General features: G+C 34.9%; 1 protein-coding gene across 4 annotated transcripts in view; it reads right to left on the reverse strand.

Annotated features, from left to right (window-relative positions):
* The window catches only part of Dop1R1 (Dopamine 1-like receptor 1), a 422,220-nt gene that overhangs the window by 45,614 nt on the left and 358,640 nt on the right, over positions 1 to 17,966 (reverse strand). For all 4 annotated transcript variants that reach the window (XM_073960852.1, XM_073960853.1, XM_073960851.1 and 1 more), the window contains one exon: positions 13,715 to 13,960. In XM_073960852.1, coding sequence (XP_073816953.1) covers positions 13,715 to 13,960 — 246 coding nt within the window. The remainder of the gene's footprint in view (positions 1 to 13,714; positions 13,961 to 17,966) is intronic.

Consider the following 17,966-nt stretch of genomic DNA (forward strand, 5'->3'; position numbering starts at 1 on the left):
ATTTGGTACTATTTAGTACTATTCGTACCCAAGAGTACGAATATCCACAACTACCTCAATCCTACACGCCAACAGTAATCTTAATTCCAAATTTCAGAATTAAAGCTGCATCTGATTACCGTAATCCAAATTGTACCAAATTTAGTACCATTTAGTACTTTTTGTTACCATAGGTCCGAATTTCCAAACCTACCTCTATCCAGCACTCCAAAAGTAATCTTAATTTCGAATTTCAGGATTCCAAATGTATCTGATCACCCAAATCCAAATTGTACCAAATTTGGTACCATTTAGTACTTTTCGTTGCCATAAGTACGAATTTCCAAAAGTATCCCAATCCCACACTCCAATAGTAATCTTAATTCCAAATTTCGCTATTCCAGCTCTATCCGATCACTTAAATCCAAATTGTACCAAATTTGGTACCATTAAGTACTTTTCGTACCCAAAAGTACGAATTTCCAAAATACTTCCATCCTACACCCCGACTGTAATCCTAATTCTAAATTTCAGGATTCCAGCTCCATCCGTTCCCTCAAATCCAAATTGTACCTTATTTGGTACTATTTAGTACTTTTCGTACCCATATGTACGAATTTCGAAAACAACCTCCATATCTCAAACCTATGCTCCAACAGTAATAGTAATTCCAAATTTCAGAATTCCAACTTTATCGGTTCGCCCAAATTCTAATTGTACCAAATTTAGTACCATTTAGTACTATTCGTACACATGAGTACATATTTTCAAAACCACCTCCTTATATCAACTCATCTTCTAAACCTTGATTTTCATTCCAAATTTCAAGATTTTAGCTCTATCCGTTCACGTAATACCAAATAGTACTAAATTTAGTAACTTTTAGTACTTTTCGTACACTTATAGTTCGAATTTCCAAAAACCATTTGGTACACCTTTCTAACTCTCCATCAGTGAACCTCATTCCAAATTTCAGTATTCTAGCTCTTCGCGTTTGCCTAATACAAAGGGTACCATATTTAGTACCTTTTAGTACTTTTAGTACGGTTCTAGTTCGAATTTCCAAAAATCCAGCCTTATCTGACACCTTCGGACCAAGAGTGACGCTCACCCAAAATTTCAAGATTCTGGCTTTAGCCGTTTAGTCTGGGCGTTGATTATCAGTCAGTCAGTCAGTGAGTCAGTGAGTCATCATTACTGAACTCTTTTATAAGTATAGATAAATACCAAAAAGTTATGTCTTAACCAATTTGTCCCACCATCCCATTTATTTTCATAAAATATCTCCCCACATTCAAATAACAAAAACAAAGTCCATATTGTACATTTTATTATTATGGATTATATATTTCCTGTCATTACTCAGTCCCAATAGTTCTGCAACAATAGCAATAAAAATGTAGTGAATGATACATGCCTGCTGACGATGATGGAGATGAATGATGATACCACGTGTGTCATTACCAATGGCCCACAAAACTACTGGTCTCCAAAGTATCATCAACTTGGGCAATATCTTTTGACAAACACAATCATCATCGTTATCGTCATAATCGATGAACGACGATGACATTGATCCAAACCACAAATAAATAAATAAATATTCAGGTCACAGAAGCATGTACAAATTCACCCACACACACACACAACCAACTCACTTACATACATAGGCTTATCCAAACATTTTGTACTTCCATTCGTATGAAGAACATTTCTTTGCTGAATGGTGTCATTCCAAACCAAACCATAGAAAATCCTCTTGGAATGACCAGCAGTTGGTCTAATTGTTATTATGTATTCGGATTATTGTTGTTACTGTTGTTCTTGTTATTATTTGCAGCTGTCATTTTAACCAATATTTTGGGTGGATTGATGTTTTTGCTAAAGTATGTCAAGGTGATGAGTTAACAAAAATAATGAAATGGCCAGACCGAGGTTAAGGAAATTAAATAATCTATTGATTATAAGGTCGTAGGATAAGGGGGGTTTAATCATCACATGGAGGAAATGAAAATTGAAAGCATGTTCTGTTTTATCATGACAAGGAATTTGTTAGCATGTTTTGGGCGATTTAATTCGAACGGTTCAGATAATATTATGAGGAGGTAGATTACGTACATATGTGGGGTACAAGTTTGTAGCAGCATAACCTATTTAAGGGGTTATGACCACTTGAAAATTTTACAAAATCGAAAAAAAATTTTAAATTAATTTCTTATAGGAGTCGAGCTAAATGACGGAAGATTTTTTGCAAGTGAAAGAGGAATTCTGTAGGTTTGAACCCACACAACCACCATTATGTGATCGGTTTCGCTGTTGGTAGCAGCTCATCAGACATATCGGCTGTGTAGTGGCGTCTCTATCATCGATATTTTCATTTCTGTGATCGATAATTTTTTCTCATTCTAAAAAGTGTTTGTCGTGGAAGCTAGCACAGGTTGAATGAGAAAAGATCTCATTTCTGTAGAAAACAAAATTGCATTTGAGAAATTTAAAGTTCGATAAGAGAGAAGCCACTCCACAGCCGATATGTCTGCTGAGCTGCTACCAACAGCGAAACCGGTCACATAATGGTGGTTGTGTGGATTTGAATCCTCGGCATTCCTTTTTCACTTGCAAAAATTGTGGGTCATTAAGCTCAAATCCAACGAGAAATTATTATTAAAATCATACAAAAAAAAAAAAAAAAACATTATTCCACCACATCCCATACGGGACAAGGGAGACTTCTCTCATATCAATGAGTGCACCCCGATTCATATTTAGCTCAATGATATGGGACCTACTGTTTATCTGCGTGCAAGGCGGGCGTGCATACCATTGCACCACGGTGGCACCCATTAAAATCATCTTCGCCTTAATAGGAAAAATTTTCAAAATTCGAGAATTTTATTTATATTTTTGAAAGCGGAGCCCATTGAAGCTCGAAAACTGACGATCCGATCTTCTATGTTTTGTGGAATTGTTATACACATAAAAAGACTGTTCTTAAGCGAGAGACGTTAACAAATATGTTAAACTTTATTTTTTTTTATTTTTGCCTTAATAAGACAAAAATAAAAAATAATTTCAGCATGACCCAGGCTGGGATTCGAACCTGGGTCTCCGACAACTGAGTGTCAAGGTTGCCGGTGTCTTAGCGTTCTAAGTCACCATCAACTTGTCAAAACTTTAGTAGACAATAATTGATGATCAAATCAAAAATAAAATCTTCTGATATAGAAGAGCAATTACTAATGATGTAGGAATAAAACTTACCATAGTATTTGTGAACATTGAAAAATGGGCAGGACTATAGGAAAAGTTTGGAGTTTCAGTTAACTGACATAATTTCGCATATACATTTATCTAATGAAGTGCGATATATATACTAGTTTCCAAGCTTTGCCTTGGTCTGCCACAACAACAACATCCTAATACACCTGACGATCGCCTTTACCACCCGTGAAACGTAGTGTAATGTTTGGATGCGTGGGACTTCGGTAGACTCCTAATTTTTCAATGTACCTCTAAAGGCCTAACAGCTCAACTCGAAAGAGAATTAATTTTTTTAGTTAAATCTCAAATTTTGATTTTGACCGTTCGCCATTTTTTTAAGAATATTTTTAATTCATTTTTGCATAAAGACAATATAATTAGGTTATTATTAATCACACTGAAACATATCGTTCATTTACTCATCATTTACATCTCAAATAATCCACTTTCGAGAAAAACGCGCTTTAAGTTGATGATTGAAATTTTACTTCCCAACTTAAAAATATTATTGCACAAAAATCATGATAACTACTTGTACCATATTTTGCAAACAGCTAGCCAGGTATCAGTGCTATATTTTTGTGCAAGATCAAACATGATTTGAAGTGTATTAGTGCTTCATAAACTCAAAAGAAAATTGCGTTGAATTATACGAAACTCGTAATAAATGAGCTGTAACTGATCGAGTTTTAGAGATATCAGCTCGAAAATTTGATGCAAGATGAAGTGGAAATCGTAGAAAAAATAGAAATTGTCAAAAATTCATGAACAAGTAAAAAGTATTAGTCGGCTTTAACTACAGAGGTACACATATACCCTCAGAATTTAAAATTTTTTTTTATTAAAAAACGTATGTATTTAGGTGGGCTTCAGAATTTTTGGCGTATGAACTTGCCGACAAAGATATGGGTTAGGATAAAATGTCAAAAGTTTTGCGGGGTGAGGTACCTAAACACGGTGTGCCTTAACCAAATTTAAATGGAAGTAGCTTACACCTGGGAAGTTTTTGCGGATTCCGAACTGCAGTGTTCATAGATGAGAAAAATCAAAAAACTAAAAAAATCGCCGGAGGGGGTTTTATATAAATCGCGGTCACAATACACTAAGTGTTTCAGGACTAAGTGTTTCAGGAGATTATATTGAAAAATAAAAATATTTTTGAAAAACTAACTATTCTCTTTCATTGATAGGCTAAGAAGTTTCCGAACCGCCCTCGTAGTCCATATTCGAACTAAAACGGTTAGTCCCTTCGAAAGTTAGAGTGCCCATAATTTGTCCCAAAAACTTTGAACTTTTGTGGGTGAGGTACCCGAGGAAGTGGACCGATATGGCCTATCTTCGAACTTAAGCTAAGTTTGGACAAAATATTACGAAAGCCAAATTTTGGACCAAATCTGTTAATACGTTCGAAAGTTATCGTGCACTCCAGCCAGACAGACAGACCAACGGACATTGTTAAACCGACTCCAAATTTTCTGAAACGGATTTCGTCCAAACATACTTGGGGAGTAAAAACATTATTTCGATGAGGCACATATTGCCCGTATGAAAGTATATACTCCCTCATGAGCATAAATGCTGAGGGTATAAAAATTGATTTTTTCGTGCTCAATAAGTGGACATAACCACTTAACAGTCAGCCTTTATATAGCACTAGCTGAACCCGGTGCGCTTCCGAATAAGTTAAAATATATTTTGACACTTTTATTTGTAGGTCAATTTTTGTCACACATTCCAACTTTCATTAAAATCGGTGTGTTTGGTGCATCAAATACATGAAATCGGACGAAAATATATATGGGAGCTATATCCAAATCTGAACCGATTTCAATATAATTTGGCAAATTTATTTCTAGACCAAATTACTTCACACATCCAAAATTTGGAGTCATTTCTGTTACCATTCTATAGATATTTGCATAAAAAAATCTAATTTTTTTGGAGGTACCTCCGATTCTGATGCTATATCTCCGGATCAACACGGAATTTTTACAGCCTATTTTACTTTCAAAAAGATCGGTTCAGCGGTTTTTGAGTCCATAAACTTCAAACAAACAAACACGCTTGCAAAAAATTTTCTACTTTATATATACACTCCGTTTCATGTCAATAGCACATTTCAAATTGCTTTTTGTTACTTCATTTTAGTCGATATCCGAAGCCAAAACAAATGATCAAAAGGTTGATCTATTTTCAAATCATTTGCAAACTACATTTACAGAGAATTGCAATGCTGAACCACAATTCATTGAACAGAGGAATGACCATTGGGATGGAGAATTTGCATCAGTAACAATCGGTGAAGTTCTCAATGAAATAAACAAAAACATGAAGCTGAAAAAGTGTCCAGGCTTCGATCTGATAACAACAGAAATACTGAGAAAACTTACGTACAACTGTCTCACAAAAATTACCCAATTATTTAATGCCTGTTTCAAACTAAGATATGTCCCGAAACTTTAGAAAGTAGCAGAAGTTTTAATGATCCCAAAACCTGGAAAACCCGCAACAGAAGTTACTTCTTATAGGCCGATATCTCTTTTACCAATGATGTCAAAATTACTAGAGAAAGTGTTTTTAAACCGACTGAATCTCATAATTACAAATTATAACCTTATTCCGAATCACCAATTCGGAATTAGAAATTCCCACTCAACAATCGATCAAGTTCATCGTATAACAAATGTCATTGAACAATCCCTTGAAAATAAAAAAATATGTTCGGCAGTTTTTCTCGACGTATCTCAAGCATTTGATAAGGTGTGGCATGCGGGATTAATATGCAAACTAAGTGAATTCTTACCTGAGAACTATATTCAGTTTTTGAAATCATACCTAGAAGACAGATTTTTTCGAGTTAAACTGAAAGATTCATATTCCAAATTGAAAAAAAATCAACACAGGAGTGCCTCAAGGGAGTATACCTGGGCCCATTTTATACCTTTTATATACCAAAGATATACCAGAGCCTCAAAATTCGATTGTAGCTACTTTCGCTGATTATACTGCAATCCTAACAATAGCAGATTCAGAAAGAGAAGCAAATTGCAACCTGCAGCAAGCGCTTAACAATATAAACTCATGGACAAGAGAATGGAGAATAAAACTAAACCATAACAAATCAGTACATACAAACTTCACAAACAAACGCCTGCAAAATATGCCGGTGTACATAGACGGATTGCAAATACCTTTCTCAAACAATGCAAAGTATCTAGGAATGACACTAGATGCAAAGTTAAAATGGAAGGAGCATGTAAAGAAGAAAACAGAGGAACTCAATATTAAGTGGTCAAAATTAAAAGGTCTACTAGGCAGAAAGTCTACTTTATCAATAGAAAATAAATTATTAATATACAACCAACAGTTAAAACCAATATGGCTCTATGGAATACAACTCTGGGGTTGCATCCAAAAGAATAATATAAATCAGATCCAAACATTCCAAAATAAAGTCCTAAGGAGTATGGTTAACGCCCCTTGGTACGTAAGGAACAGCGATCTACACAAAGACCTTCAGGTAAGAACAGTATCTGAAGAAATTAAACACGTTGCTAGAAAACATGACGCCAGAATCAGAGCTCATGTGAATCCAGAAGCAGTAAACCTCAATAATCAAGAAGGTGTACTACGAAGACTGAACCGGAAGAAGCCGTATGATCTCTTAGGATCCTAATTTGTACATATTGTTATTATAATTTACCATATGTATACTTATATACCATAACATGTAGAACACGATAAAAATTGCTTGTTAGTCTTAGTGAACTAGTTGCAGTCAATTAAATAAATAAGAAAAAAAATTCAAATTGCTTTTTGTTACTTCATTTTAGTCGATATCCGTGAAATAACCTCGGGAATGTTTATATATCTTGGTTTGATAATCTTATGAAGTATCTTTCAACAAAAAGTTTGGCTTCGATATCGTACCGTTATAATTTTTTTTAATTTTCTTTCAAAATTTGTACGGTTTAAAGTGTTTCATCGGAATAGCACATTCTTTAATAACTTGGATAAAAATGCAAATTTCGAATGCTTCTGTTACGATTCGTTAAAATTGGAACAAATATAAGCTATTTTAAGTTTGAAACGCTAAAATTGGTCGAACTATGACTTTAATACCGGGAAAATAAGACCTTTTGAAAACTATGGAACTTAATTGTCTATAATACGTTAAAAATTTGGCATTAGTTGGCAGTTTCTTGTCAGATTTATAAAGATTTAATGAAAAATGAATGATAGAAGACAAATGGTGCAAAATAAACTTGAGCTTCTATTGAAATTTGGGTACATTTCTCCCTGAAACTTCAAATTCCTATGAATCCTATTGTATAATAGGGTTCAATGTTGGCCTTAAGATAACTTAACGGTTAAAATATTGGGCGATTTTTATTGCTCTAGGTCTGAGCTAATATACTATAAAGAAAAAATCAGATCCTTCCTATAGAATGTGTAAAGAATGTGCTATTCCGATGAAACACTTTAAACCGTACAAATTTTGGACTTGTTGAAAGAAAATTAAAAAAAAATTATAACGGTACGTTATCGAAGCCAAACTTTTTGTTGAAAGATACTTCATAAGATTACAAACCAAGATGTATAAACATTCCCGAGTTTATTCCACGAATATCGATTAAAATGAAGTAACAAAAAGCAATTTGAAATGTGCTATTGACATGAAACGGAGTGTAGATGCACACCCTGCTTGCAAGTTTCAAAAAATCTGAAACATAGAATACATATGTCGTATAAACTCAAGTCGATGGGAATAAAAATGGCTAAGATATGCGTTTTCCAATATTTTTGTAGGCTTATGTACATACAAATCATGTCTTTTTATTCAATAATTTATGACCAATATCAGAACATTTTTTAAAGTTGAAATTTGAAAAAAAGTAATCGATTGACCCAATTTTATTTCTGCTATTTTAACTAATTTTCTGTTTCGGGCTACCTATGAAATAAAACAATGAAATGCCCAACATTAAATACTTTGGAAGTAAATTTTGTTTCCATGTCTAGACATTTTGTTTTAATTTTTAAAATGGACACTAAAAATTCTTTTCATTAAATTTGCCACAAAATTCCGACAAGTCCATTTAAGCTTTTGTGCAATTAACATTATGCCCTCTTTAATATCACCCCAATTTGTTGTAAAGCTATTGTCTCGGCTGGATGCCATTTGGCTTAATATTTTTTGTATTGTTACAAATTAATTGGGTGAAATAACAACTGAGATTGGCAAGAAAAGTAACAACAGCATGTAAAAAATTGTTAGCAATTATGCTGTGTGTTTGCGACAAGCATTGCTGTAATTTCAGACAATTTAAATGGACTGGTCATTTTACTGACAGATCAGAATTTGCTCGTACAATATTGTGCAGAAAAAATTAATCAACACATATTTTTAAAATTTTTTTGTAACCGAAAACCTTGGCGTCGGCTTTGACATGATTTGCAGCATATTTATGATTTTCATTTTAAAATCTCTTTCTGGTCTAATTGTTAAGTCTAATGGTATCAAAAAAAAATAAAATGCTTTGTCATTAATTCTATTAGGCATGGCATGGCAAAAATGAAAAAGGTCCAGCCCTATTCTTATCATATTTTTTTCTTTGCTTAATTTTAATGACAGAAACATGACTTGGTATTTTTTCATGAGATTATTCCCTGGGGTAGCTTTAAGTTATTGTTTATATTTAAAACAGATTGCATTAATTCTGAGAAATATGACATTTTTGATGTGAGGGAGACAACTTTGGAAAATGTTATATTGTGTCAATAACAATTTGTATTTGTAACTATTTATACAAATAAACACCAACATTATCTAAGTGCATATACGCACACATAGATGAAAATATCACTTTTTAAACGGAGTTGTTCGATTGGGATTTCTTTCGACCATTGAACGTCGAATAGGAAAATATGAAGGGTAAATTTGAATTTCTTTTGAAATTCCATTGAATAAAAACTAAAGAAAAATTACGAGCACATCCGCGATTTTTGTACATAGGTTAAAAAAAAATTGTTCTTTCAAATCTGTTTGCGTTCACAAAAATTGATTCTGCGCCCAAATGTTTTTGGGGGTTTTATTCCCTTATAAAGAAAAGAATTAAAAAATTCCCTTTGGGTTCCCTTTGCGAAAGCCGAAAAGTGAGCATCATTCTCATTAACATGAGAATAGTCAATGCTTTAAGAGTTCAGGTTTTCACTAGAAAAATCATCATTTCAAAAACTGAAAAGCCAATTGATAATTCCCTTCGCCGGGATGAAATCATGATATTGGTAGCGATCAGTAAATTTTGCAGGCTTCAGTGCGTTTTGTAAACATTACTCTCTGTAAAGAAAGTAATGGTGAAGTTAGGCTAATGGGGGAATACTCCAGACTTAAGCAAAGAACAGTTATACAGTTATATTGGAACTGTAGCCAAACGTGGATCTATCCTGTCTGACTTTTTGTAAGGTATGTTTTGTTTATTTTCAGATTTAATCGTAGTTTAATACAAAAAAAATTCAAAAAAATTGAAGAGTACAATCACTGTTAAAAATTGATTTAAAATTTTAAATCGCGAAAATTGCATCCAAGACCATTGTGCAATTTTTAAGATGTTTCTATTTGGACCAATAGTTATGAAGTTATGAGTATTTCTTTATATATAGTTTTTACAGAATTCGAATTTTTCAAGACGCAATATCTCTGGAACCGTTAGTCAAAAAACTGATGTGCAGCATCACCACAGTAAAAAAATAAAGGAAATCAGAAATCTCATCTTGAAAAATGTCGGATTTCACTCAGAAATCCCCTTATATATTTTATAGGATCTCCGACGAATATTTCGATGTGTTACAAACGGAATACCAAATTTAACCCCATATATAACAAAAGTTGTTATTCGATTGCTGGATAAACCAATGAAATTACGGATATCTGACCAAAGTGAAAGCAAGTGAGCAAAGGCTATAGTCGGGACGGGGCCGACCATGTGATACCCTACACCACTACCTCTGTGCATAAGCTTTTCACTGGTAAACTTTTCTTTTAGGGAATATAATCCGACTACCATCAAACATAATATGCCTCTTTCTCTCTGTGACCCCCATAAGCAACCAATATTTCGTGACCATCCGATCAAAATTACGTCCTGAATGATTGCAAAAAATTTAAGAATTGGATGCATTACCGACTATTGGAACCTTAAGATATTTTAGTTTTTTTGAAGGCCCACTTCATATAAATCATAGATCGTGAAAATCCATCTACTAGAACGACGGAAATGCCTACTGCAAAAATGCGACAATTTTTTTTGAATATATCGCGGTTTGAATTTTTTTTTTTGAAAACGAGCTGCAAACTACCGAATTTTTTGGGTACTTTGTTATTTTCCCCGAAAATTTGTAACTTTTTTACGAAAGTTATGGGACCTCAGTACTCACATAGTATGTAGAAAATCAAATATTGACACTTTTCGTCGTTTTTAAGACTTTTTTCTTACAATCCCCTCTCAGGACTCGCGAACTGTTGACGTATTCTATATAATATGACTGAAGATCTTTAAAATGAAGTGTTTTAGGAGGGGTTATAATATCGGGGATTAAAAATAATTTTTGTGGGAGCTGTGATGGTTGGCATCAATGTAGAAAAATAGGTTGAAGCCGACAAGTTTTTTTATGTTACCTTCCGATTTCTGGTTTAACCTTACATTTCATTTCAAAGAAAGAATCGAAGAATACTCCAAGGATATATTCACTGAATTTCTGAATTTCGAAGTTTTTTTTTTTTTAATTTTTTAATAATCCGGACGCGCAGCAATAATATATTAATTTAATTTTAATACTTTTTTAACAATTTTTGCGTGTAATATTTACAAGCAAGGCATATTTATATAAGGTAGAAGTGATAATCAGCTGTATTCTTAGTTTTTTGTAAATTTAGTTTTCAAAATGTATAGGGTCTAGTCATGAAATTTGAAACATCGAAATTAGCTACCAAAAAGAAAATGCTACTTCGGGTTGAGTAAGCAGTTTAGGAAAAAGCCACATCTCGTCAAACATAAACAACGCTTTACAAAACACTTATACTACCCGTGCTGATGGATGGTTCAGAAGCCTGGGTACTTGCGCAAGCAGAAAAGGCAGTGCTTGGTGTGTTTGAGAGAATAATTCTTCGAAAGATCTTTGGACCAATCTGCGTTGACGGTGAATATCGACGTCGTATGAACCACGAACTGTATCTGCTATACAACGACAGCAGTATAGATAAACATATGGAGATGCAACGCTTGCATTGGCTAGGCCATATCATAAGAATGAGCGATGATGAACCCGCTAAAATGGCGTATGAATACATGCCACATGGCGGTGCACGCAGAATCGGAAGGCCTAAGCCTCGATGGAGCATACAAGTGGATGAAGAAATGAAAAGGCACGGTATTCCAAAAAGCGAAGTGAAAAACAGAGAGGAATGGAGATCTTTTCTTAGTTCGGTCTATGGAACAAATGTTCTGTAATGGGCCAGCCAAGTAAGTAAGTAATATCTTTTGCGCGCAACGGTCAATTTTGACAGAAACCAGAATTTGTTTTTAACTCTATAAAAACAAGTAAAAAAGTGTCAGTCGGCTTTGCCGACAGATATATACCCTCAGCCAATGTGAAGTGAAACATTCATCTACGGTCAGATCGACAGTATTTAGGGTCTCTTCAGAATTTTGTGGCCCTTTTTGGACATTTGAACTTGCCGACAAAATGTGGATTAGGAATTAACTGCATTAAGACACAAATGTTGAACCTTTGTTGGGGAGGACCGATATGGGCCATTTTAGAAGTTAAACTAAATTTTGAAAAATATCCATAGTTTGGACCAAATTGGTTGCCCCATTCAAGTGTTATCGTCTTAGCATTTTAGTGACATTTTTTAAATATTGGGGTTTAAGTTTAGTAGAAATTTCACGATGTGCAAAGTATGGATCAAATCGGTTGCTTCCTCCAAGAATTATCGTGCGCACAAATTTTGCGAACATTTTCGAACTTTTGTGGGGGAGGTACCGGAAGGAGTGGACCGATATAGCCCATCTTCGAACTTAAACTAAGTTTGGACAAAATATTGAGAAAGCCAAATTTTGGATTGAATCGGCTCATCCGTTCGAGAGTTATCGTGCGCTCCAGCCAGACAGACAGACAGACGGACGGACATTGCTCAATCGACCCCAAATTATCTGAAACACATTTGGTCCAAACATACTTGGGGTCTAAAACCATTATGAAAGTGTATATACCCTCGTTAGCATAAATGCTGAGGGTATTAAAATCGTAGATGCGTTCGCAAAAATATTTAAATTTAGTATTTATTTTTGTCAACAATGAATCTCTAATTACAGAAAACTTTACTTTCACAATAGCGGTGCTCTTTTTGCATACAAGCCAACAGTTCAGCACGGTGGTATTACCTTTTGTTGGCTTTTTTTTTGGTCTGGCGTGAACACAAAAATTGCTACAAAAAATTAGTATTTTGTGGTTGTCAGCCTGGAAAGAAGGACATGTGGATATGACCGCAACACCGTACAATATTTGTTTAGAAATAGAAAATATACAAGAACACATCCACAAAAGGCCAACAATAGAAAGCCAAGCAAATTTTCGTATGATGATGTTTACACGAATTAAATGATGTAAACGGTAAACCTTAGATGTCCTTTTTTCGTTACTACATATACACTTACACTCACTCCCACATCATTACGAATTTCTATGGGTCAACAAATGCTAATTAAATTACAACTTGTCAGAAAAAGCATTTGCCAATTTTCCACCTTACCTTATAATTTAGTCTATCGTTTCATTGGCAACCACATTTGCATACAAAAGACCTTTTGCTAAGTTTAAATGGCGTTTTTGTATTACAGTGGAGGACAGACAGTTCAATTGGAAGTGCGAAGTTGGCCTTAAAAAAAAAAAAAAAAAAAAAAAAAAAACATTGTTCCACAACATCCCATACGGGACAAGGGAGACTCTCTCATGGCCTTAGTGATGTTAATATGGAAGATATGTTAAATATTTTTTTGGGAAATGGGACGTAGTTTTATTACGCTTATTAAAAAAATCAAATTCTAAGAGATGGACTCATAATAATATGCAGGAGAGCAGGGGCTGGATTCTTGTTCTATGAAAATTTGAAATGATAAATATTTTCTATATAATTTTTTTCATTTGACATTTATTTCCTTTATAAAATTCATTTCACATTTAAATAGAAAAAAAACTGAACCCCAGTTTGTAAATATGATATCTAGTTATCACTTTTCTAGGTGTTCACTTTTACCCCACTGTTTACTTGCATATATTAATGCCGACTAAACCTCATTTAAATTTCCATATAATGAACACAAAACTGGTGCTTTCATTCCCTCTGGTTGCCACTGTAGCAACCACATTATGCTTACAATACCTACTACCACCAAAGCTACTCATTCATACTCACCGACAGTAGATGCCAATCATCACCACACATGGAAAATAAAAACTGATACAGCTCGACACCACGGCATATGTAGGCGTTAGGTCCAGAGCACAAGTTGGATACTTCTTTCCATTATCCTCCACAATTAACGGTTGATCGGGCCGATGTAATCCCAATGAGATGGGTACAAATGAAACGAATGCGGCCAACAGCCAAATGGCAGCTATTGTGATGACAGCCACACGCCTTGTTACCCAACGGCCGTATCTGAAACAGAAATTGGAAAAAAGGAGAAAATAAGAAACGTAAACGGAATTAAAAATGAAATTGAAATGTGTGGTATGGTAAATGATGAAAAGGAAACAAGTGAAGTACAACAAGGATTAGAAACCGAAATGACAAGATTAGTTGTGTGTGTGGGTGTTCAATGTGAGATAGAATGATTGTTTTTTGGCTGGGGTAGTAAAAGGAAAATATGTACGTATGTATGTATGTATGTATTGCATGTAGAATGTCATGTGCCTGTCAATTTTTTCTCTTCTGTCATGGTAAACATTGAATGATTGCTTGGTAGTAGCAAAAACAAATATGCCTAACAATGTGTTTGCATATCCTGTTTACAAGGAAAAAGGACATAATGGTTGGTTGGGTCTTTGATATTTGTATTGGCTTTAGGAAAATGTTTGTTTATGATTTATATTTTAAAAGCTAAAAGTACTCGTCCATGACTTATAAGGTAACAACACATATGCAACTTTTTGAATATACATATGGGAAAATACAAACATTTGTCCCATAAGCCGAACTAAGAAAATATTTCTATTCCTCTATGTTTGTGGTTTTGTTTTTTTCAATTTGGAATAACTAATTTTTTTTTACTTCGTCTTCCACTTCGCCTTCCACGTAGCTTTGGCTGGTGTTTCATATGACGTCGACATTCGCCCGTATATCTTTCGAAGAATTTTTATCTCAAACACACCAAGCACTGACTTATGTGTTTTGGCTTCGGAACCATACATTAGCACGGGTAGTATCAGTGTTTTGAAAAGTATTATTTTTGTTTGACGATGTGTGGCGTTGTTTTTAAACTGCTTACTTAAGCCAATGTAGAATCTGCAGACTAGTATTATTCTTCTTCTTATTTCACAACTGATTATGTTTGTTGTCTTTACGGCGATGCCAAGATAGACGAAGCCTTACTACCTCAAAATTGTAGGTACCAACTTCCACAGCTCGTTTGAGTTCGGTGGACGCATTCAGTGTCGATACCATCAAGTTGGTCTTGCCGGCGTTTACTGTGAGACTCAGTTTAGCTAATTATATTTCGACTTTTTTAAAGGTACCAGTTATTTCTTTTACTGATCGTCCCATGTTGTCATGTCTTTTGACATTTGTCGATATCATCCATAAGCTGTTGCAGTAGATTGTGCCTTTTCGTCTGACATTTGCATATCGTATAACCTTTTCCAGCAGAATGTTGAACAGGTCACCCAAAGGGCTGTCTACGTGTCTGAAACTTCTTTTGGTACCGAACTGTTCTGAGAGGTTCTTATCTATTTTAACTGAGGACCTGGTTTCAGCTAAAGTCATCTTTCAAAGCAGAATCCGATATGCAGGGAAGCCAAATTTAGACGCAGTTTGGAATACTCTAATCGTATGGGGCTGTCGAATGCTGCTTTATAATCGAAAAAGGTGGCAAGTGACGATCGGCATCTCTTGCGTCTTTTCCATGACTTGTCGCAGGGTAAATATCTGGTCAATTGATATGCCAGGTCCATAGGCTGACCAAAGGCTTTCGTCGTTCTCACAATGTTCCAGACAAAATTTTATAGGCAATAGGGAGCAGACTTATGCCCCTACAGTTTGGACATACAGTCCTATTTTCTTTTTTGAGAATACAGGATACTCAGATTCCATCTTCCTGCCAGATGGTATGATGCATACACTTTATCAGCGTTTCATATCTTGTTTTGAACAGCTCGACTTGTAGAATTTTGTAGAATTTTCGGACTTCATTATGTCTCCTGTACATTTTGACTTTTTCACACTCCCGCTTTTCCATTTCTCTCGTTTTCCTGTAAAAAAGACGTTTTTCCTCACTCCTTTTCTTCCGACACCTCTATAGTGTGCTACGTGTTGCTACTGATTGTAAATTTTCGGATTGTAATGTAGCCCTATATGCCGCATTTTTCTCTTCGGTAACAGCAGGTCACTCCTGCTCATACCATGGGTTCTTTGGTGGAGGTTTCCGATATCCACGCATTAATTTTGTGGCTGTTTGTATGAAGTGGACAACACTTTGCCACTCTGCTGATATTTTATCGGAACTAGGTCTGCTTTCATTAAGCAATTGGGCCAGTTGAGTGAAATATGCTGAGGCTGTCTGTTGTGATTGCAGCTTACCGATGTCCAACTTCCATGTTCTGTCTGTTCTTACTTCATTTGGTAACTGACGATCTGCATCTCGGGTGCGTACCTTTGCTGCAACAAGATGGTGGTCCACGTCGATGGTTGATCCTTTGAATGATCGCACATCCAACACGCTCGATGAATGTTTTTTTGGTATATTATTCTTTCCAAATCTGTCAAAAAATCGCTTAGAGTTATTGTAGAATAATGTCATACATAGGGAACTAGAGAAGTTTCTGTCCTAGGCAACACGCAGTGTTGCGAGACGCCATTTGACATTTTTTGGAAAGTTTTACAGTTTTTAGTCTAAACGTACTCAGCACAGTTTGGCTTACGATAATGTGTTGTGTTGTTTACAACAACTTAAAAAAATCACTTTGCAAAAACAACTTAATTTTCATCCGATTATTTTTCACAACATTCGAGGTGGATTATCACGCAAGAGTGGATCGATTAAATTAAATCGTTGTATATCGACTGGTAAAATGAATTCAATCGTGGCCGACACTAGCTAAAAAATGTAGGTCGTCAGGGTCGTTCAAAAACGGACATTGTGTTAGGAAAAAATTAAGCCTTGCGTGAACGGATAATGCATGATCGCCATATCCTATAACGTGAAATAGAGACATCCTTGTGACTTTAATCCTGAAAATATTTCTTGCGACTTTTGGAGATTTTGAATTTTTTCCCATTTTTAAGGAAAAATGCCAATTTGGCGGAGGATGTTTTTTAAGGTTTGGTCCAAATAAAATTACGATTCCGGTAAAATTTTTATCTAACATATCAGATATCACTTGGAATTTATCACAGCATAGCAGATAAGAAAATAAAAATTAAAAATGTCCGTCCTAAGGTTTCTGAGACAAGGGGGAAGGAAGTACGTGAATGAAAGTAGTAAAGCGTCTCCAAACAAACTACTTACGGTACCTCCAGATTTTCGGTAGTTTGAGGATTTTACATCTTTGTGTTTATTTCAGCTTGAGTCCATATTTTGTTGTAATTCAATTGTTTGAATAACAACAAAATATTTTAAAGTGGATATGAAATTGATTAGTTAGCTAAAATGTTTGACCGAACTACCTGTAATTTGAAAGTTGGGGTTCTTAGTAATTACAACACATCTCCACATTAAACTGTCAACATAAGTCCATGTTTTGGTATAGCCCCCCATATAACGGTACCTCCCGATTTTCGGTATTTTGTGGATTTTAGCTAAAGTTTTTCACCGAACTACCTGTAATTTGACAGTTGAGGTTCCTAGTGATGACAAAACATCTCCACTAAACACTGTGAACAGAGGACCATATTTTAGTATAGCCCCCATATAACGGTACCTCCCGATTTTCGGTATTTTCAAGATTTTAGCAAAATTTTTTACCGAAGTACCTGTAATTTGACAGTTGAGGTTGCTAGTAATCACAATACATCTCCACATTAAACTGTCAACATAGGTCTTTGTTTTGGTATAGCCCCCATATAACGGTGCCTCCCTATTTTCGGTATTTTTGTCCGAACTATCTGTAATTCGAGAAACGGTCCACATAAGTCCATGTGTTGGTAGAGCCCCCATATAAAGGTATTCCCGATTTTCGGTTTTTTGGATCGTAGCTAAAATTTTTGACCCAAGTATCTGCAATTCGACATTTGAATTTCCCAGTGTTCACAAAACTTCTCCACCAATAACATAGATCCACACTTTATTTTAGCACCATATAAATTTCCCGACCGATTGAATACATTTTTTATGATTTTTTTACCTTATTTGGCTCTCAGTGGTCACAAAATATCTCCCCTTAAAATTGTGGACAGGAAAGAAAATAATTATTCCGTTTTACTTCAGAATATTTTATGGTGGAGGGTGTAA

This window comes from Musca autumnalis, unplaced genomic scaffold (genome assembly GCF_047663935.1).
Source record: "Musca autumnalis isolate F117 unplaced genomic scaffold, ASM4766393v1 scaffold_1, whole genome shotgun sequence".
Taxonomy (NCBI): domain Eukaryota; kingdom Metazoa; phylum Arthropoda; class Insecta; order Diptera; family Muscidae; genus Musca; species Musca autumnalis.